At 42.8% G+C, this 23,920-nt stretch overlaps 1 protein-coding gene across 2 annotated transcripts in view; it reads right to left on the bottom strand.

Annotated features, from left to right (window-relative positions):
• Positions 1–23,920, bottom strand: part of slc2a9l2 (solute carrier family 2 member 9, like 2) — a 263,120-nt gene that overhangs the window by 199,844 nt on the left and 39,356 nt on the right. For both annotated transcript variants that reach the window (XM_072254680.1, XM_072254681.1), the window contains exons 4-5: positions 12,067–12,191; positions 1,428–1,573 (exon numbers count right to left, since the gene is read on the bottom strand). In XM_072254680.1, coding sequence (XP_072110781.1) covers positions 1,428–1,573; positions 12,067–12,191 — 271 coding nt within the window. The remainder of the gene's footprint in view (positions 1–1,427; positions 1,574–12,066; positions 12,192–23,920) is intronic.

Raw genomic sequence — 23,920 nt, 5'->3', positions numbered from 1 at the left:
GTCTGGTGGAGCTAGCATCATGCTATCGGGATGCTTTTCAGCAACAGGGACTGGAATTCTGGTCAGGATTGGTGGGAAGATGAATGTTGCTAAATTAAGATAGATTCTAGATTTTAAAAATCCTGTTAGCCTCTGCCAGAAAGTTTAAAAGGGGTAGGAAGTTTGTCTTTCAGCAGGACAATGACCCAAAGAACACTGCCAGAACAACCACATTGTGGTTTCAAGTGAAGAAAATTGATCCTGAGTAGCCCAGCATCCTGACCTTAACCCAACCAATTATCTCTGGCAAGACCTCAAGATTGCTGTCAACTGCCGCTCCCCAAGTTACCTGGCACAGCTTGTGCAATCCTACAAAGAGGAATGGACAAATCTTGCTCCATCATCTAATAGAGACTTATCCAAAATGACTACTGGCTGTAATAGCAGCAAGAGATGGTTCAATTAAGTACTGAGCAAAGGGGGATGAATACTTCTGAACAGCTGACATTTCAGTTTTTGAATTTTTAGTTTTTCACGCTTTACAATTGTCCTTGTTTTTTGGGCTCCATTGTATAAAAAAAAAAGCATGAGATTCACAAAAGAAAACTCTCAGTTAAATTGATCAAAATCCCTGGTGGTAATATTCACTTCTGTGAACAAACAGCTGGGGGCAGTATACTTTTTCGAGACTCTGTATAATCTCAGGGTTGTATATAGTGACATATTTATAATTTGATAATAAATTCATTTCGAGCTTTGAACTTTATAATTCCTAACCCTTAAAGCTCATTGGTTAAGGGATATTTTTGGTTTGTGCCTGTTTCATTCAGGTCCCACGTTCTGGTTTCCTCAGTGTGCAGTTTTTTTTAGTAACTTGGCATCATTGAGGTGAGGTTAACCAGACATTGTAAAATATTTACTACAGCAAACTCTGGGTTATTGAATTAACCTTCCTAAAAGTAACTGCTTGTTGGCAACTTACAGCTCAGGAAGTAGAGCAAACAAAGAAAAAATGTTACTCAATATTGTGAAAGATTTTTTGATTAATGGGATACAGAGATTGCTGGTTTTTCCCTTTTCAAAAATCTTTTGCATACAGCCTTGAATATAATTTAGATTCAACCACAAAAATAAAAATCTAATTGAGCTATAAAGTAAAAAGAAGGGGAAGAATTACTGAGTCACTATGCACATAGTCATTATCAATAATTATATTGGACAGTAATAAACAAAATTCTCCTCCCATCACATGCAGAATATTGAACATTCATTATTTCCGTTAAATATGAAATTTCCTCCGACCCACCCCTCCAAATCTCACATTCCTAACAAAGCAAAACATCATCAAGTTATCATCAGCCTATCATATGAATGAACATGGAGAATTGAAAAAAATAAATCTATCAGAAGCTAATGCAGCTCCAAATCAAGAAATTGAATTTACAAACCGTGCCAAGTATCTCCGGCAATCCCATGACCTGGCCAGTGAAGACACCAACACAGATGAAAATGCCCACAATCTGCCCCAAGGAACCACGCATCTGTTTCTGTGAAATTTCACCCAAGTACATTGGAAGGGCACTGAGAGATATTCCTATAGAAACAGCAATAATTAAATATCAAAATACATAATAGTCTGCAAGATATCAACACAAAATTCTGATGAAAACGTCTACAACCACGACATCAAGCAAAATTTGAGAGACATACAGTGTGCAGATTTAAATTTAGTTTGCAATAACACAACATTCAAACACTATGTACAAACGTTTGTCATACTTACACAACAAAAACTACCAAAAACAAATAATTTTCTTCACAGTTAAAATATTGCACCTCTTATACTGTCCTTTGTCAGACTGCAAAGCTACACTGAGCAATGCACTTGGTGGCCACTTTTTTTTTTAGGTATACCTCCTCTAATTAGCCAATCATGTGGCAGCAACTCAATGCATAAAGCATACAGACATGGTCAGGAGGTTCAGTTGTTGTTCAGACCAAACATCAGAATGGGGAAGAAATGTGACCCAAATGACTTTGATTGCTGGTGCCCTTAAGTGTCTCATATACTGCTGATCTCTTGGAATTTTCATGTAGAACAGTCTCTAGAATTGGCAGAGAATGGTGTGTAAAACAAAATATATCCAGTAAGCAGCAGTTCTGTGAACAAAAACACCTTGTTCATGAGAGAGGTCTGAGGAGAAGTGGTCCAGGTTGACAGGGAGGCAACAGTAAGTCAAATAACCACACGTTACAACAGTGGAGTGTACAAGAGCATCTCTAAATGCACAACATTTTGAACACTGAAGTAGATGGGTTACAGCAGCAGAAGACCACAAATATACACTCAATGGAGACTTTATTAGACACAGGAGATACCTAAATAAAGTGGCCACTGAATGTATGATTTAAAATTTCTAAAGAGAAAGAACTCTTAAAACATAGCATTTGAAGCAGAGTTATGTGGACTTTCCTATTAAATATCACAAGGCAGCTCCTCAACTTTGGGAGTAACACATCCAAATGAGAGACACCTCTATATTCAGCTATTAAACCTGAATCAGAAACTTTCTCATAATCTTAGAGACCTCAGTTAGGCCACCGCTCAAGAATCTTTCTTGAGAAATAGGCCCCAGAGTGGTCCATTTTTCAACTTTTTTGACTAAGTGTGGCTGTGGAAGTGATGCAGGGAGCAGGGTTTCAGATTCATGGATCATTGGAATCTCTACTGGGGAAGATATGACCTGTACAAAAATAATGGGTTACATCTGAACTCCAGAGACCAATATTCTTGCAGGCAGCTTTGCTAGGGCGGTTCGGGATGGTTAAACTAATTTGGCAGGGTGGGATGGGAACTGGAGGAATAGTTCAGAGGATGGGAGAGTTGGTATGAAAGCTTTCGGGAGCAACCAATCAGTGATTGGAAGAGTGAGAAGATGCTCAGCTGGAGGGCCGAAGAAGCGCTATAAGGATCAGATGAAGAATGCTTTAAGGAAGTGCAAGATCAAACCCGAGGTCCTGGAGGAGGTTGCTGCTGACCGTACCACTTGGCGACAGCTGTGTAGGGACGGGGTTCGTATTCTGGAGATGGAAAGAACAACCAGAAGACAGCAGAAGAGAGCCAGGAGAAATGTAGCCACGGTTGCCACCACATATACATGTCCCACCTGCAATAAAGCTTGTGGGTCCAGGATAGGACTGTATAGTCATCAAAGATCTCACCGTTAAAGGAGGGGGCGTAGTCATTGGATTTCCATGGACAACCGAAGAGAAGACATAGCTCACTCAGGTTCACCAACCGAGTACACAAGGCATCGATTCGCGGCTGTTTGGTGTTTTGAGCAGCGGCCAATCAGCAATCCAGATTAACTGGCAAGAACAAATTAAAATAAGGCCTAGGTATGCAGGGCGACCATTGCTGGAGCTGCTATACTTGGAATGGACAGTGTTAGGGTGGCTATATGAAGCTTTAACTCTTCGAAGCTTCAGAAGTAAGCAGCTTATGTGAGAGAAGGTGAAAAACCTGTAGGTAGATATTCTTCCCCATGTGGGTTTCCGTTCCTTGCCCAGAATGCACTTTGGCCAATCGGATCACTTAGCTGTCCTCTTCTTACCTGCACAGAGGTAGAGGCTAAAGAGTAAGGCTCTAGAGACTAGGACAACAAAGAGGAGTTCACAGGAGACAGAGGAGCAGCTACAGGATTGCTTTTGAGTCAGTGGACTGGACCGTGTTCAAGGACATATGTGGATCTGAATGAATACACAATGGTTGTCGCAGACTTCATTAAAACAGTTATTGACAACTGTGTCCCCAACAAAATCATCCAGAGTCTTCCTCAGCTAGAAGCCCTGGATGAACCACAAGATCCCCAATCTAATGAGGGTCAGATCAGAGGCAATCAAGTCTGGTGACCAAGAAAGTTACAAGAGATCCATGTACGTTATCTCTGGATCTCATGGAAAGCCATTTCATGGACAAAGTGGCAATTCCAGTCTAAGCTTGAATCAAGGAAGGATGCCTGACAGTTGTGGCAGGGCTTGAATACAATCAGTTCTTATAAAGTTAAATCAAGCAACATAGGTGACAACAGGGCTTTGGTTTCAGATGAGCTCATGTTGATCACCAAAACTTGGAGGAGAGCGGGGGGGGGGTGCGCTTTGGGGTTCTAACGTTTTTACTGTCACTCATTCTTCCGGGCACTTCTGTTTGTGTGGATGTTTCTGAAGAACAAGAATTTCAGGTTGTATATTGTTTACATTTCTCTGACATTAAATGGAATTATTCAACTATTGAAATATTCCCACAAGCTATGGGCTCACTTTCAAAGACTCTTCATTTCAGGTTCTCAAGATTGATTGTTTGTTTGTTTGTTTGTTTATTATTTCTTGCTTTTTTCTATTTGCACAGTTTGTTGTCTTTTGCACACTGATTAGAAACACAGAAAACATAGAAAATAGGTGCAGGAGTAGGCCATTTGGCCCTTCGAGCCTGCACCGCCATTTATTATGATCATGGCTGATCATCCAACTCAGAACCCTGCACCAGCCTTCCCTCCATACCCTCTGATCCCCCTAGCCACAAGGGCCATATCTAACTCCCTCTTAAATATAGCCAATGAACTGGCCTCAACTGTTTCCTGTGGCAGAGAATTCCACAGATTCACCACTCTCTGTGTGAAGAAGTTTTTCCTAATCTCGGTCCTAAAAGACTTCACCTCTATCCTCAAACTGTGACCCCTCGTTCTGGACTTCCCCAACATCGGGAACAATCTTCCTGCATCTAGCCTGTCCAATCCCTTTAGGATCTTATACGTTTCAATCAGATCCCCCCTCAATCTTCTGAATTCCAACGAGTACAAGCCCAGTTCATCCATTCTTTCTTCATATGAAAGTCCTGCCATCCCAGGAATCAATCTGGTGAACCTTCTTTGTACTCCCTCTATGGCAAGGATGTCTTTCCTCAGATTAGGGGACCAAAACTGCACACAATACTCCAGGTGCGGTCTCACCAAGGCCTCGTACAACTGCAGTAGTACCTCCCTGCTCCTGTACTCAAATCCTCTCGCTATAAATGCCAGCATACCATTCGCCTTTTTCACCGCCTGCTGTACCTGCATGCGCACTTTCAATGACTGGTGTATAATGACACCCAGGTCACGTTGCACCTCCCCTTTTCCTAATCGGCCACCATTCAGATAATAATCTGTTTTCCTATTTTTGCCACCAAAGTGGATAACTTCACATTTATCCACATTAAATTGCATCTGCCATGAATTTGCCCACTCACCCAACCTATCCAAGTCACCCTGCATCCTCTTAGCATCCTCCTCACAGCTAACACTGCCACCCAGCTTTGTGTCATCCGCAAACTTGGAGATGCTGCATTTAATTCCCTCATCCAAGTCATTAATATATATTGTAAACTGGGGTCCCAGCACTGAGCCTTGCGGTACCCCACTAGTCACTGCCTGCCATTCTGAAAAGGTCCCGTTTATTCCAACTCTTTGCTTCCTGTCTGCAAACCAACTCTCCACCCACACCAATACCTTACCCCCAATACCGTGTGCTTTAAGTTTGCACACTAATCTCCTGTGTGGGACCTTGTCAAAAGCCTTTTGAAAATCCAAATATACCACATCCACTGGTTCTCCCCTATCCACTCTACTAGTTACATCCTCAAAAAATTCTATGAGATTCGTCAGACATGATTTTCCTTTCACAAATCCATGCTGACTTTGTCCGATCATTTCACCACTTTCCAAATGTGCTGTTATCACATCCTTGATAACTGACTCCAGCAGTTTCCCCACCACCGACGTTAGGCTAACCGGTCTATAATTCCCCGGTTTCTCTCTCCCTCCTTTTTTAAAAAGTGGAGTTACATTAGCCACCCTCCAATCCTCAGGAACTAGTCCAGAATCTAACGAGTTTTGAAAAATTGAGCATCCAATTTGGTGTGGTCCTTCATTGATTCTATTATGGTTATTATTCCATTATGGATTTATTGGGTATGCCTGCCAGAATATAAATCTCAGTGTTGTATATGGTGACATACAAGTACTTTGATAATAAATTCACTCTGAATTTTTCTCCAGATGTTCTGGTACTCTATTATATGGTAACAACTCTAGATGATGGCAGAATTAGAACCAACTCATCCATAGGCTTTAAAAGACAATGCATACAAACAAAAATAAACATCTAAACCCAGAAAAGAATTTCCAATAGCTTCAAATTATCTCTAAAGAAAAGGAAATAAACTAAATGTATTTCATATTGGAAAAAAAAATCATCTCGGTGGCCACAATGCACCAAAGAGGGACACGGAAAAAAATCACCAGCTCATTTCAATTGACTAAGATTTCAGTAAACAGCGCTAGAAAATGAATGATCACATCTTTGGATGTGAGCTTTACTTATTTTTATTTTAGAGATATAGCAAGAGGGAAAAAAAAACCTCCAGTCCAACTACGCCGAGCTCACCAATTAACCCATGAACCTATGTGTTTGGAACGTGGGAGGAAATTGGAGCACCCAGAGGAAACCCGGGCAGGCACAGGGAGAATGTTCAAACTCCGAATAGACTGTGGAGGAATGAACTGGGGTCACTGGCACTGTAATAGCATTACGCTAACTCCTACATTAACAGGCCTCCCATGTTGCTCGAGTCTGTTAAAGGTATGGTTAGTGTGAAACCTCTCAGTCCCGTCTTGATATGTGATATGTGAAGTCAACTTCCTGTGCCTCATTTACTAAATGAGTTGGTTGTAGCAATATAGGAAGATTCTTCTGAGACTGCAGCCAATGTTATTGGACTAGATGTTTGCAGTGAATGTTACTGAATCATACTGAGAAAGGCCTTTCAACCTGCCTGATCCATATTGTTTGTGATGCCCATCTGCAATAAACCTATTCACCCTATTCACCATATTGGGCACATTTCCCTCCACATCTTCCCTTTCCTAACATCTGTCCAAATGCCTTTTCAACACTGTCATTGCATCTGCCTCCAGAACCTCTTCTGGCAGCTGATTCCAGATATTTGCCACCATCTGTAGGAAAATCCAACCCCTCCATTCCACTTAGAACTTCTTGCCTTTTATCTTTGACACCTAGTTACCCTTGTTCTCAGGAAAAAACATTCTGACCACCTTTGTGTGTCATGATTTTATAAGCCTCTTAGTGAGAATAAATCCAGTGTATTCAATCTCTCCTTGCAAGGCAATGTCATGATGAACTGCTTCTCCTCTCTCTCTGTCGCTACATCTGTCCTGCATTGTGCTGACCAGAACCATACACAATGTTTCAAACATAATCTAGACAAAATTTGGTGCAACAGCAATATAGCATTCCAATTCTTAAACTCTAATTTCCCAGCAGATGAAGACAATCAAACAATTGCTGTTATCACTAACCCATTCACCTCTGTCCACACTTTCACAAAACTATGGACGTGCACCCCAAGGACCCCTGTACATCAACACCAAGGTCCTTGGCATTTACTCCTCATGTCCAAAGAGAATATGATTTCCCAAAAGGCACCACCTCACATTTACCTTGATTAAGTTCACCTGTCACAAATCCACACAGGTTTCCAGCTGATATACTGTATGTCCTGCAAACCCTTGGAAAATCTTCTTCACTATCTACAAACCCATGTCATCTGAAAGTTAATCAATCATACCAGCTACATTCTTATTAAGTCACTGATAACTACTACGAAGTGCCCAGCACTAGTCTCTGTAGAACTTGTTACATACAGTGCCTATAAAAAGTATTCATTTCACCCCCTGAATGTTTTCATGTTTTGTTGTTTTACAGCATTGAATCGTAGTGGATTTCATTTAGCTTTTCTGACACTGAACAACAGAAAAAGACTCTTTCATGTCGAAGTGAAAACAAATCTCTACAAAGTGATCTAAATTAATTAAAAATATAAAACACAAAATAATTGATTGCATAACTATTTACCCTCTTCAAGTCAGCATTTAGTTGATGCAGCAATTACAAACTTAAGTCTATGTAAATATGTCTCTATCAGCTTTGCACATCTGGACACTGCAATTTTTCCCCATTCTTCTTTACAAAACTGCTCAAGCTCTGTCAGATTACATGGGGAATATGAGTGAACGGCCCTTTTCAAGTCCAGCCATAAATTCTCGATTGGATTGAGGTCTGGACTGTGCCTTGGCCAGTCAAGGACATTAACTTTGTTGTTTTTAAGCAATTCCTGTGTAGCTTTGGCTTTATGCTTGGGGTCATTGTCTTGCTGGAAAACAAATCTTCTCCCAAGTCACAGTTCTCTTGCAGACTGCATCAGGTTTTCCTCCAGGATTTCCCTGTATTTTGCTGCATTCGTTTTACTCTCTACCTTCACAAGCCTTCCAGGGCCTGCTGCAGTGAAGCATCCCCACAGCATGATGCAGCCACCACCATGCTTCCATAGTAGGGCTGGTGTGTTTTTGATGATGTGTAGAGTTTGGCTTATGCCAAACACAGCGCTTAGTCTGATGTCCAAAAACCTCAATTTTTATTTCATCAGGCCATAGAATCTTCTTCCAGCCGACTTCAGAGCATCCCACATGCCTACCAGCAAACTCTAGCTGAGATTTCAAGAGAGTTTTTTCTACAGTGGCTTTCTCTTTGTCACTTTCCTATAAAGCTGCAACTGGTGAAGCACCCGGGCAACAGTTGTCATATGTGCAGTCTCTTCCATCTCAGCCACTGAAGCTTGTAACTCCTCTGGAGTTGTCACAGGTCTCTTGGTGGCCTTCCTCACTAGTCCCCTTCTTGCACAGTCACTCAGTTTTCGAGGATGGCTTGCTCTAGGCAGATCTACAGCTGTGCCATATTCTTTCCGTTCCTTGATGATTGACTTAAATGTACTCAAGGGCAGGGGTCCCCAACCTTTTTTGCACCACGGACCGGTTTAATATTGACAATATTCTTGCGGACCGGCCGACGGGGGCGGGGGTGGGGGTGTTAATCACGACCGGAATATAGGTGAAACTATAAGTCACTTATAAGTGGTTAATAATACACTCAATTTCATTTCTAAAAGGGTTTATCTAACGAATTTAATATTAAACACAGCGCATATTTTCCTCCCATGAATATAGTGATAAGTCAATTATAAGTCACTTATAAGTCAATAGCATCATAACATTTTAAGTAACATTTGGATATTAAACACACAGCGCATATTTTCCTCGTATGAACATACAAAATTATTGCAACGCACCAATATCGCTGAATCAGTGGGAGCCCTGGGCTTGTTTCCCTGCAACAAGACGGTCCCATCGAGGGGTGATGGGAGACAGCGATACTCGAAGGGGATTCCTTATGTCCAGACTATTCTGCAATTTAGTTTTCATTGCATTCATTGCAGAAAATCCTGCTTCGCAGAGATATGATGTTGGAAATGGAAGCAACGTTTTCAGTGCTTTCGTGGCTATCTCAGAATATTCAGCCTTGATTTTGATCCAGAATGCCAGCAGAGACGTTATGTCAAACATACTTTTCAGCCCATTGTCATTTGCAAGCTCGAGGAGTTGATCTTCTTCCTGGGCTGACATGGATGATTTACCGGGGACATTCACAAATGGGTCACGGACCCATTCCTTTGCACGTCTTGGGTCATTTGCAGTTGGGAAGTAACGCTCGAATTCTGCCGACAGCGAAGTTAGGTGATCATGCACCAGCTGTGAGAAAGACGGTGCAGCCTCAGTCTCTCCCAAAATCCCAGCTAATGTTGGGAACAAGTCAAATATGGCCCTGTCCCCACAGTTCCAGTTTGGCTTTGAAAGCAGACACTTCATCTGCCAACTTGAAGACAGTTGTCATTCTCCCTTAAGTGACAAACTGAGTTCATTGAGCAGGTTGAAGATGTCACACAGATAGCCAGTAAGTACGACGCTCTCAGAGCAGTAGCATTTGTGGAGATGGTGGCTCTCAGCACTTGTTTCTGTCCCGCTTGTTCACGTTTTTTCCTCTCAAAAATCTCAAATGGTTTGTCTTTAAGTACAGGGTGCTTGGACTCAAGGTGCCGAAGCAGTTTTGAGGGCTTCATTGCCTCATTAGACAGCTTGTCTCCACATGTCACACACAGGGGACTTGGAGCACGTGAGTCACCAATCGCAATAAAGCCATATTTTATGTACGACTCGTCGTATTTTCTGTTGAAGGAAGCTTTCTTTTTTTTTGCAGTCTCTGCCTCAGCTGTCTCTGCGTTATCATCATCATTAGGCCTCTTATGTCCTCTTCTTCCTCTTCCAAAGAAACTCTCAAGTGACATTTGTTTTTTACTCATACCAACTGATGACCTCGCGTGGGTAATGACCTCACGTATGTTCAAGTTCAACACTGGACATGACAGGGAATGAGGAAAGGTGCAGCTGACTCATATCGCTTCACACTGCCAAATAATATCATTTCCTCGCAGCCCGGTAGCACATGCTTTACATGCCAAATGGTTGGGAACAACTGCTCAAGGGAATAGTCAAAGACTTGGAAATGTTCTGGCATCCATCTCCTAACTTGTGCTTTTCAATAACCTTTTCACAGAGTTGCTTAAAGTGTTCTTTTGTGTTCATGGTGTAGTTTTTGCTAGGATACTGACTCACCAGCAGTTGGACCTTCCAGATAAAGGTGTATTTTTACAACAATCAATTGAAACACCTTGACTGCACACAGGTGATCACCATTTAACTAAATGTGATTTCTAAAACCAATTGGTTGCACCAGCGATTATTTGGCGTGTCATATTAAAGGGGATGAATACTTACGCAATCAATTATTCTGTGCTTATATTTGTAATTAATTTAGATCACTTTGTAAAGGTCTGTTTTCACTTTGACATGTGTCTTTTTCTGTTGATCAGAGTCAAAAAAAAGCCAAATTAAATCCACTGTGATTAAATGTTGTAAAACAATAAAACATGAAAACTTCAGGGGGAGGGAGTGAATACTTTTTATAGGCATGTATTTCCAGTCAGATAAACTGCCTCTACCACTACCTCTGCTTCCCATCAAATGAACTTTGGGCACAGTCTACTAAGACTCTTCAGATTCCTTCTGGGCCAGCCACCATATGAGACCTCTTCAGAATCAGAATCAGGTTTAATATCACTGGCATATGCCATGAAATTCGTTAACTTCATGGAAGCAGTACAATACAATATATGATAAATACAGAATAAAACTGAATTACAGTAAATATATATATACACATGTGAATATTAAATAGTTAAATTAAAATAAGGAGTGCAGCAACAGAAATAAAAAAGTAGTGAGGTAGTATTCACAGGTTCAATGTCCATTTAGAAATCAGATGGCAGAGGGGAAGAAGCTGTTCCTGAATCACTGAGTGTGTGTCTTCAGGTTTCTGCACCTCCTTCTCAATGGAAACAGTGACAAGAGGACCCACCTAGTCATCTTTAATGATGGACGCTGCCTTTCTGAGGCACCACTCTTGAAAATGTCTTGGACACCATGGGGAATAGTACCCATGATGCAGCTGACTAATTTTACCACTGTCTGCAGTTTACTTTGATCCTGTGCAGGAGCCCCCCACCCCCCATATCAGACGGTGTTGCAGCCAGTCAAAATGCTCTCCACAGTACCTCTGTATAAGTCTGAATGTCTTTAGGTGACAAACCAAATCTCCTCACACTCCTAATGAAATGTAGCCACTGTCTTGCCTTCTCTATAGCTGCATCGATATGTTGGGACCAGGTTAGATCCACAGATATTGAAACACAGAAACTTGAAATTGCTCACTCTCTCCGTTTCTGATCCCTCTATGAGGATTGGTTTGTCAATGTCTACCAGAGATTTTGGTGGATTAGAGTACGAAACTGTAAAAGATAGCACATAGTTACTCTCCACATATTTGCAGAAAGGAAAATGGATAGATCATTGAACAGCTTTAATTCACCCGAATTCCTTATACCATTCCTCTCATGCAAGGTATTAAGGAACAGAGCCAATGAAAGAGCTTTTTTTTAAACCTGATGACACATTTTCACACAAACTTTAGCAAATAAACAGACAGAAATGAAGAGATTTAATGAATTCAAACGACTCTCACCTCCATTCACTCCAATGACAAAACGTCCCACAATCAACATCTGAAAGGAATCAGCATTTTCACATAGGGCCATCAATAAAGCAGCAACAATTGCAAACCCATTATTCAGGAGAAGAGCCCCCTTCCTAAAAGCAAACAGAAACAAACCTTTCACATAAAAGAATTGTTTTCAGCCTTCAGGTGAAGTAATGCTGAATATTCTGCAAATTTTCTTAAATCAGGTGCACTATATCAGGGCCAAGTAATATGTTAAAGGCTAAGTGCTCATCAGAATATCTATCTCAACTAATTGACATGTCTTCCATGTTCTCGTTAACTCAAATGAAAAATGCAAGTTTTCTGTTCAAAGGCTGAAATCCACCATATTGTTCATCATGAACAAAAAATAAACAACGACAAGGTTTCACTAAGGAAGTAACAAATATTGTTCAGTTTTAATAACACCAGTCAGGACTACCTGTAGTACAAACACATGAATGAGATGTTATATAATCCAACTGAGCAGCCTTCAATAAATTTTAGAGTATTCTCTACATCAGCATGGAACTGTCTATCAACGTTCACTGCATGTAATCCTGTCCGTAAGACCACCTTTGTTGGGCAAAACTTGCTATATTGTCAGACCTCACTCCCACAAACACTGAAAAACAGCAGCCTGCAGATATAAAACTGATGCTCCAAAATACACTTCAATGAAATGAAAAGGGAGGTGATTACTTTGCTGCATATATAACAGGCTTCATTACTACAGTATCAGCTTAAGAAAAAGGAGCCATCATGTAGAGCAGTAGAGGGAGAGGGGGAGGGGGCAGATGTGGTGGGGAGGGAGAGGGAGGGGGCAGATGGAGTGACTGAGTGAGTGTGTGACATGAGAGAGGTGGGGAGTGAGGCACGGAGACATTGGAGGCACAGACACAGTGACACAGAGAGAGGGAGACACAGAATGGGGGAGACAGAGAGAGAGGGAGACACAGAGACACAGAGAGAGGGAGAGAGATGGGGAGACATAGAAAAAGGAGACATGGAGACAGAGAGAGAGGGAGACGGGGAGACACGGAAAGGGGGAGACACAGTGACACAGAGAGAGGGAGACACAGAGACACAGAGAGAGGGAGACATGGAAAGAGGGAGACACGGAGACACAGAGAAAGGGTGACGGGGGAGACACGGTAAGGGGGAGACATGGTGACACAGAGAGGGGGAGACATGGTGACACAGAGAGAGGGAGACAGAGGGGGAGACATGGAAAGGGGGAGACACGGAGACACAGAAAGAGGGAGAAATAGGAACACAGAGTGAGGAAGACAGAGAGAGGGAGACATGGAAAGGGGAAGACAGGGAGACACAGAGAGACAGAGAGTATGTAGGGTAAGTAATAGGGGATTTCAACATCCTGTACGATATGTGCCAGTTCAGCTTGAAAGGTTCAGAGGAACTGAATTTTTTTTAAATTGCACCAAGGAGAGCTTTTTTGACCAGTAAATATAGCTTGACTAGTGTGAGGCAGTAATGGATCTAGCGTAGTGAAATGGTAACACGAGGAAATCTGTAGGTGCTGGGGAGTCCTGACAAAGGGTCTCGGCCTGAAACATCGACCGTGCCTCTTCCTGGGGGTGCTGCCTGGCCTGCTGCATTCACCAGCAACTTTTATGTGTGTTGTAGTGAAATGGGAGAGTGTTTTGCAGATGGTGACTACAACTCCACATGCTTCAAAGTAGTTATGGAAAAGGTTCAGAATTGGCTGGAGATTAAGGTCCTCAAATAAGGAAAGCTGATTACAAAATCATACAACAAGACCTGGCAAAAGTCAGCTGGCAGATATTACTTGCAGGTTGGTCCCTGGTGACAAGCTAAAAATATTTAAATGTGAAATAGTGAGAATTGAAGGACAAGATGTTGCTCTAAGGCTAAAAGCAATCGACAGAAAGTCCAGGGGATCTGAATGTCAAGAGACACTGAAGTTTGGATGAAAAAAAACACTCAACAGGTACAGAGATGGTAGGCCTATTAGTAGAACGGAGAGTTGAAGAGAATACATTTAAAATAAGGCCAGGAAGGCAAGGAAAGGCAATTTGTTTATTATAATTACATATTGAAATACTGTGAAAAGTTTTACTTATGTGTCATCCAGACAGATCATTCAACACTTAAGTATGGATTGGGACAGCTTGTCTTCTGGCAAAGATGTACTTGGCCAGTGGGAGACCCTCTAAAGTGAAATATTGAGAGTACAAAGCTTGTATGATCCTGTCAGAACAAAAGGTAGGGATAGCAGGTTTAGGGAACCTTGGTTTTCAAGAGATACTGAGGCCCTGGTTAAGAAAAAGAAGGAGGTGCATGCAGGTATGGCAAGCAGGAACAAATGAGGTGCTTACAGAGTACAAGAAATGCAAGAGAACACTAAAGAAAGAAATCAGGAGGGCGAGAAGAAGGCATGAGGTTGCTCTAGCAGACAAGATGAAGGAAAATCCCAAGAGCTTCTACAGATAAATTAAAAGCAAAAGGATAGTAAGGGAAAAAATTGGTTCCCTGGAAGATCAGAGTGGTAAGCTATGAGTGAAGCTGAAAGAGACGAAGTCCAGCATCTGGCCGCGTGGTGCGCCGATAACAACCTGCCCCTTAACACTCAGAAGACCAAGGGGATTATTGTGAACTTCAGGCATGCTAGGACCCACACTCATGTCCCCATCTACATCAACGGAGCTGTAGTGGAGCATGTATCAAGCTTCAAATTCCTTGGTGTCCACACTTCCGATGATTTCACCTGGTCTCTGAACTCCTCCATCCTGATCAAAAAGGAGCAACAACGCCTTTATTTCCTGCGGAGCATAAGAAAGTTCACCTCTGTCCCAGAATACTGACGGACTTTTACCACTGTACCATTGAGAGCATACTCACCAACTGCATCTCAGTGTGGTATGGCAATTGTCCCGAATCAGACCGCAAAGCACTCCAGCGGGTGGTGAAAACTGCCCAGCAGATTATCGGCACCCAATTGCCCACCACTGTGAACATCTACCATAAATGCTGCCTGGACAGGGCGAAAAGCATTATCAGGGATGCATCGCACCCAAACCATGGATTTTTTACTCTCCTCCCATCCGGTAGGCGCTACAGGACCTTCTGCTCCCACACCAGCAGGCTCAGGAAGAGCTTCTTCCCCAAGGCTGTGACCCTGCTGAACCTCACATCACAGCGCTAAACAGCATTGCACCCCTATTGGACTGTCTCAGCACTTTTATATTTATATGCTGTAGCACTTACTTTTTATTCGCAGTTATTTTGTAAATAATACTATTCTTTTGCACTTCTGGTCAGATGCTAATTGCATTTCATTGGCTTTGTATCTGTACTCGGCACAATGACAATAAAGTTGAATCTAATCTAATCTAAATAATGGATTTTTTTTCTGTCTCACGTATTTACACGTGACAGACAGAATCTATAGAAGTGAGGCAAAGCAACAGCGAAGTCATGGGCCCTGTAGAGATCCAGGGAAGGAGGATTACAACGGAGTTTGCTGTCTTGAGGCAAATTTAGGTAGATACATCCCCAGGGCCTGACAATGCGTCCCCTTGGACTCTGTGGGAGGCAAGTGCAGAAATTGCAGGGGCCTGAGCAGAGATATTTCATCATCCTTAGCCACGGGTGAGGTGCCGGAGCACTGGAGTACAGCTAATGACACTCCACTGTCTAAGAAAGGCTCTAAGAATAAGACAGGAAATGATAGGCTGGTGAGCCTGACATCAGTAGTGGGAAAATTATTGGAAAGTTTTCTAATGGATGTGATGTGTAAGCTTATGAACAGACAAGGAATGACTAGGAATAGTCAACATGGCTTTGCGCATAGCAGGTCATGCTTACCTAATCTTATAGAATTTTTCAAGGAAGGAATGAAACAAGGCAGTGGATGTGTCTATATGGATTTTAGCAAGGCCTTTGACAAGGTCCCGCATGAGAGGTTGCTAAGGAAGGTTCAGTCGCTTGTTATTCAAGATGAGGTAGTAAATTGGATTAGACATTAGCTTCGTAGGAGAAATCAGAGTGTGGGAGTAGATAGGTGCCTCTTTGACTGTAAGTCTATGACTAGTGGAGTGCTTCAGGGTCCGTTTTGTCTGTCATCTATATCAACGATCTGGATAATAATATGGTTAAATAGATCCGAAAATTTGCAGATGACACCAAGATTGGGGGTGTGATAGACTATCAAAGCTTGCAGTGGGATCTGAACCAGCTGGAAAAGTGGGCTGAGAATTGGCAGATGGAATGTAATGCAGACACATGGTGTTGCACTCTGGGAGGACCAACCAGGGTAGGTCTTACATGGTGAGGAGTAGGGCACTGAGGAGTAAACACAAAATACTCTGCAGATGCTGGGGTCAAAGCAACACTCACAACACGCTGGAGGAACTCAGCAGGTTAGACAGCATCCGTGGAAATGATGAGTCAACGTTTCGGGCCGGAATCCTTCGTCAGGACTGAAGAGGGAAGGGGCAGAGGCCCTATAAAGAAGGTGGGGGGAGGGTGGGAAGGAGAAGGCTGGAAGGTTCCAGGTGAGAAACCAGTGAGGGGAAAGATAAAGGGGTGGAGGAGGGGAAACAGGGAGGTGATAGGCAGGAAAGGTGAAGAAGGAATAGGGGAAAGCACAATGGGTAGTAGAAGGAGGTGGAATCATAAAGGAGGTAGTGCCCTCAAATTCACTTGGTCTATCTCCGACACTTCTCTCCCCTTTCTTGATCTCTCAGTCTCCATCTCTGGAGACAGACTGTCCACTGACATCTTCTACAAGCCCACTGACCCTCATAACTACCTCAACTGTACCACTTCCCACCCTGCCACATGCAAAAATGCCATTCCCTATTCCCAGTTCCTCCGCCTCCGCCGCATCTGCTCCGAGGATGAGGCTTTCCGTTCCAGGACATCTCAAACGTCTTCTTTCTTTAAGGATCGTGGTTTCCCTTCTGCTATCATCAATGATGCCCTCACCCACATCTCCTCCATTTCCCGCACTTTGGCCCTCACCCCATCCTCCCGTCACCACAACAGGGACAGAGTTCCCCTTGTCCTTACCTACCACCCCACCAGCCTCCTGATCCAGCACATTATCCTCCGCAACTTCTGCCACCTTCAACAGGACCCCACCACTAAGCACATCTTTCCCTCTCCACCCATCTCCGCTTTCCACAGGGATCGTTCCCTCCATAACTCCCTGGTCCACACGTCCCTCCTCACGGATCTCCCACCCGGCACTTATCCCCTGTAAGCGTAAGTGCTACACCAGTACCTACACCTCCTCTCTTGCCACCATTCAGGGCCCCAAACAGTCCTTCCAACTGAGGCAACACTTCACTTGTGAGTCTGTTGGGGTCACCTATTGCATCCGGTGCTCCCGATGCAGCCTCTTCTACATCGGTGAAACCCGACACAGATTGTGGGACTGCTTCATCGAGCACCTCTGCTCTGTCCGCCACAACAAACAGGATCTCCTGGTTGCCACCTACTTCAACTCTGCTTCACATTCCCATTTGGATATGTCCATACATGGCCTCCTCTACTGCCATGATGAGGCTAAACTCAGGTTGGAGGAGCAACACCTCATATACTGTCTGGGTAGTCTTGGTATGAACATCGAATTCTCCAACTTCCGGTAATTCCCTCCCCCTCCCTTCCCCTATCCTAGTTTCACCCTGCCCCCTCCTTCAGCTGCCAACTACCTCCCTTACGGTTCTGCCTCCTTCTACTACCCATTGTGTTTTCCCCTTTTCCTTCTTCACCTTTCCTGCCTATCACCTTCCTGCTTCCCCCCCCTCACCCCTTTATCTTTCCCCTTACTGGTTTTTCACCTGGAACCTTCCAGCCTTCTCCTTCCCACCCTCCCCCCCACCTTCTTTATAGGGTCTCTGCCTCTTCCCTCTTCAGTCCTGACGAAGGGTTCCAGCCCAAAATGTTGACTGATCATTTCCACGGATGCTGCCCGACCTGCTGAGTTCCTCCAGCGTGTTGTGAGGGTCACTGCTGTATTTAAATGCACGTAGCATTCGGAATAAGGTGGACAAACTCGAGCACATTTACAGATTGGTCAGTACGACGTTGTGGGCTTCACTGAGTGGAGGTTGAAAAAAGGCCATAGTTGGGAGTTTAACATCAAAGGATATACTTGGTGTCCAGTCACAAGAGATGGATTTTGTTGAATGTCTATGAGATGGCTTTTCAGAGTAATGAGCCCTTTTATCGTCTTTCTTTCCTTTCCTTTTCGAACTATTTGAAAAGCTGAAATTCGTAAATATTCTTTCTTTGTAACTTGATGCTGTGCACGATCAGCTATTTCTTGCTGACCGATAATTGTGTTTGGGCAGCACCTACCCAGCTTTCGCTCAAATCAAGGTTTCTTTAACTGGAACACCTCGACATTCCTGTTTGGCTGAACCATAAATTATAACGACCCTAGACGTATATTGTTTATGAAAGGTGGCCTTCTGAGCAGAGTTAGCTAGTGAGCCGAGTTGGTTTCCAAGACTGGTGAGAGTGTCACACTTACATTTTTGTCCCAGGGCTCTGGAACTTTCTCCCCTTTCTTTAAACACAAAGGATGCATCCCATTTCTGTTGACGGTGCTGATGGTCAACAAACAAGAGCAAACATAAACTGCACTGACAGTCCCAGTTCTTTTCTATAGTATGATCCAGGTTTCTGTCAGTAACTGGCCACCTCATTCTTTTCCTGTGTATTACTGTTTGGCATATGTGCACCCATTGTGGTGTCAGCATCAATGAAGAGATATTGTTTGGCAGCTCAAATTACTAGGGAAATGACAAGTCCTATTGTTGCAGATAACTAAGATTCAAAGTGAAATATACGAGGCCACATTATGCTATGGAGGTAGGGATTGTCGGTGAACAGCATTGCTAGAAAAGAGTCTGTATCATAATTTTCTGTGACATGAAGCCTTGTCATCTGCGCCTGCATTAAGAAATACAAGTAGAAAAATATTTGTGTTTATTTATTAACTTTTCACATAAATTCTATAAAAGTACATTTTACTCCACATCTCAGATTTTTGGATGGTGATTTGTGAATTCTGCAAGGGCAAATATGAAACAAAGATAAACTGCCTTTTCATCTGGAGGAGTTCTTCTCCATTTAACTTTTCAGTGGGTGAACTCTGCAGTGTAACTGCTGAGATGAGATTGCAGTCAGGAGAAGTCCAACACCAGAACACAGCTGAGAAACTGCCACCAGAACTCAGACTCAAACATCCCAGGATTTCTGCATTTTTAGTGGGACTAAATGGCATCAGCAAAACAAGCAGCAAATAAATCTGGTAATTCTTGGGCCTGAACCAGAGAATGGCTGAAAGCTTGCATGTTGTAATAAAAATCCAGCTGGTTCCTGCATGCCATCAGCAAACAATCATTAACGTTGATGGTGCAGAGGGTTCCAGTGATGTTATCGTTCAGAATGGCAGATTAAATCAACAGCTCCTCCGGAAAAAGGCATATTTTGCCCCTTTAATCCATCAGATATAAGATCTTTTGAAAATATCTGAATTGACAAGGGGAGAAAGAATGGAGAAGAAGAATGGAGTTAAAAAAGGCATCACTGCGGAGCCTATGGAAGAGAGAGGTGCAGCCCGCGGCTCTCACACACGTGTGCGTGGTGGCGAGGCTGACGCGGGGCCTCGTGCAGGCAAAGTGGCTAACATGATAAGGATTCTGGAAGAGATAAGGGAAGTCCAAAAAGATATAAAACAGCAACTCAATGATATCAAGTCAGAGCTCGCCAACATCAATCAGAAAATAGTGGTGGCAGAGACTCGAATTGAGAAGGTGGAAGATCGAGTGCAAAATGTGGAACGGATACTGAGTAAGATGATAAAAATATTAAATCAACAGGAAAGTAAATTGCTTGACCAGGAGGGAAGATTGCAACAGAAAAATATCAGGATTTATACTGTTCCAGAAGGAGCGGAGGGATTATCGATGACTGGCTTTCTGGAAAAGCTGCTGCGGGAAGCGCTGGAGATTCCCCCGACTATGGAGATTGAAATTGAGAGAACGCATCATGCGCTCGTCCCAAGGCCTCCCGGAGACAGAAAGTAAACCGCGCTCAATAGTACTTGGATTCCTTCGATTGAAGAGCAAGACGGAGATTCTACAAATGGCCTGGGGTAAGAAGAGGGCTTTTTGGAACGGGAAGTTAATATACTTTGATCATGATTACCCCCCAGCGGCCCTACAGAAACGGAAGCAAAACGAATATTAAAGCAAGAAAAGATTAAATTCCAAACCCCATACCCTGCTAAACTAAGGGTATTTTATCAAGAGGGGATATGACTATATCAGACGGTGGAAGAGGCGACTACAGACATGAACAACAGAGGACTGCCTGTTAGCGTGGTCAAACCAAGGGAAGGTCTGGCTGAGCAGTTATCCTAATCTGCTTTGGAAATAGTAAGAGAACCGAGAAAGCAGGGGACAGGAGCAGGACGAGAGAAGGATATTAGGAAGAGACTGAGTTCTCTGAAGACAGCCCTCACCTCCTCCAGAAGAGCCATAAGGTACTGCAGCAGGGGCCCTCAACTCACGGGTGGGAGGGAGCTATCCCCCTTGGCTAGACGTTTCTTCTGGCTCAACCCAGGATCATCGAGAAACCCCAGCCTTGGAATCACACCTTCGTTACTTTTTTTTTATTATTCACGTTTCTTGGCTCTTATTTGTTCAGGGAGTAGATCGATTAAGTTATATTCTGCAAATTTCAATGATACACTAACAGATAAATACACATGGCTAAGGACAAAGTAAAATTCATTTTTTTTAATGTTAATGGGCTGTTGAATCCAGTCAAGCACAGTAAAATTCTATCAAAAATGAAAAAAGAACAAGCCCATGTAGTATATTTACAGGGAACTCACTCAAGTGATAATGAGCACGGAAAATTAAAGAGAACGTGCTTCACTAATTTATTTTTCTCCTCATATAAATCAGGACATAGAAGAGGAGTTGCTATTCTCATCTTAAGCAAGCTAAATTTTGAAAAAGTATTTGAAATGGGAGATAAGGAGGGCAGATATATTCTGGTAAGGGGGAATATGGATGGAAATCCAGTTACTTTATTGAATATATACGCACCCCCAGGAAGTGATATTAGTTTCTTCCAGAAAATTACTAATATTATGGTAACGGAAACAGAAGGTCTCTTGATATGTGGGAGAGACTTAAATTTACAATTACAGCCAAAGTCAGACTCTTCCAATAGAAAAACTTATGAAACAAAGTCCTTACATGAGAAAGTTAACACTCTTTTTGAGGATGTTGGTCTAAATGATACATGGAGGGACCTTTTCCCCGACAGAAGGGATTACACTCATTATTCTGCTCCCCATTCTGTATATACAAGAATAAACTATTTCTATGAGTGGTGGCAAAAATCTTCTGAGGTGTATATATTTCAATGCTAGGAGTATTGCGGGGAAAACGGACAAGCTGAGGGCGTGGATTGACACGTGGAATTATGACGTTATAGCAATTAGTGAAACTTGGCTACAGGAGGGGCAGGACTGACAGCTTAATATTCCAGGGTTCCGATGTTTCGGATGTGATAGAGGCAGAGGAATGAAAGGTGCGGGGGGGGGTAGCATTGCTTGTCAGGGAAAATGTTACAGCAGTGCTCAGGCAGGACAGATTAGAGGGCTTGTCTACTGAGTCCTTATGGGTGGAGCTGAAAAACAGGAAAGGTATGGCCACATTAGTGGGGTTGTATTATAGTCCACCCAATAGTCAGTGAGAATTGGAGGAGCAAATCTGCAAAGAGATAGCAGGCAACTGCAGGAAACAAAGTTGTGGTGGCAGGGGATTTTAATTTTCCATATATTGATTGGGACTCCCAGACTGTTAGGGGTCTAGATGGTTTAGAGTTTGTAAAATGTGTTCAGGAAAGTTTTCTAAATCAATATATAGAGGTACCAACTAGAGGGGTTGCAATATTGGATCTCTTGTTAGGAAACGAGTTAGGACAAGTGACAGAAGTCTGTGTAGGGGAGCACTTTGGCTCCAGTGATCATAATACCATTAGTTTCAACTTGATCATGGACAAGGATAGATCTGGTCCTAGGGTTAAGGTTCTGAACTGGAAGAAGGCCAAATTTGAAGAAATGAGAGAGGATCTAAAAAGTGTGGATTGGGACAGGTTGTTCTCTGGCAAGGATGTGATCGGTAAGTGGGAAGTCTTCAAAGGAGAAATTTTGAGAGTGCAGAGCTTGTATGTTCCTATCAGGATTAAAGGCAAAGTGAATAGGAATAAGGAACCTTGGTTCTCAAGGGATATCGTAACTCTGATAAAGAAGAAGAGAGAGTTGTATGACATGTATAGAAAACGGGGAGTAAATAAGGTGCTTGAAGAGTATAAAAAGTGCAAGAAAATACTTAAGAAAGAAATCAGGAGGGCTAAAAGAAGACATGAGGTTGCCTTGGCAGTCAAAGTAAAGGATAATCCAAAGAGCTTTTACAGGTATATTAAGGGTAAAAGGATTGTAAGGGATAAAATTGGTCCTCTTGCAGATCAGAGTGGTTGGCTATGTGCGGAACCAAAAGAAATGGGGGAGATCTTAAATGGGTTTTTTGCGTCTGTATTTACTAAGGAAACTGGCATGAAGTCTATGGAATTAAGGGAAACGAGTAGTGAAATCATGGAATCTGTACGGATTGAAAAGGAGGAGGTGCTTGCTATCTTGAGGCAAATTAAAGTGGATAAATCCCCAGGACCGGACAGGGTATTCCCTCGGACCTTGAAGGAGACTAGTGTTGAAATTGCAGGGGCCCTGGCACATATATTTAAAATGTCGGTGTCTACAGGTGAGGTGCCGGAGGATTGGAGAGTGGCTCATGTTGTTCCGTTGTTTAAAAAAGGATGGAAAAGTAATCCGGGAAATTATAGGCCAGTAAGTTTGACGTCGGTAGCGGGTAAGTTATTGGAGGGAGTACTAGGAGACAGAATCTACAAGCATTTGGATAGACAGGGACTTATTAGGGAGAGTCAACATGGCTTTGTGTGTGGTAGGTCATGTTTGACCAATCTATTGGAGTTTTTCGAGGAGGTTACCAGGAAAGTGGATGAAGGGAAGGCAGTGGATGTTGTCTACATGGACTTCAGTAAGGCTTTTAACAAGGTCCCGCATGGGAGGTTAGTTAGGAAAATTCAGTCGCTAGGTATACATGGAGAGGTGGTAAATTGGATTAGACATTGGCTCAATGGAAGAAGCCAAAGAGTGGTAGTAGAGAATTGCTTCTCAGAGTGGAGGCCTGTGACTAGTGGTGTGCCACAGGGATCAGTGCTGGGTCCATTGTTATTTGTCATCTATATCAATGATCTGGATGATAATGTGGTAAATTGGATCAGCAAATTTGCTGATGATAGAAAGATTGGAGGTGTAGTGGACAGTGAGGAAGGTTTTCAGAGCCTGCAGAGGGACTTGGACCAGCTGGAAAAATGGGCTGAAAAACGGCAGATGGAGTTTAATACAGACAAGTGTGAGGTATTGCACTTTGGAAGGACAAACCAAGGTAGAACATACTGGGTAAATGGTAAGGCACTGAGGAGTGCAGTAGAACAGAGGGATCTGGGAATACAGATACAAAATTCCCTAAAAGTGGCATCATAGGTAGATAGGGTTGTAAAGAGAATTTTTGGTACATTGGCCTTTATTAATCATAGTATTGAGTGTAAGAGCTGGAATGTTATGATGAGGTTGTATAAGGCATTGGTGAGGCCAAATCTCGAATATTGCGCTCAGTTTTGGTCTCCAAATTACAGGAAGGGTATTAATAAGGTTGAAAGAGTGCAGTGAAGGTTTACAAGG

The sequence above is a fragment of the Mobula birostris genome, chromosome 4, assembly GCF_030028105.1.
Source record: "Mobula birostris isolate sMobBir1 chromosome 4, sMobBir1.hap1, whole genome shotgun sequence".
Classification (NCBI taxonomy): Eukaryota; Metazoa; Chordata; class Chondrichthyes; order Myliobatiformes; family Myliobatidae; genus Mobula; species Mobula birostris.
This window is presented reverse-complemented; position numbering and strand designations above follow the sequence as displayed.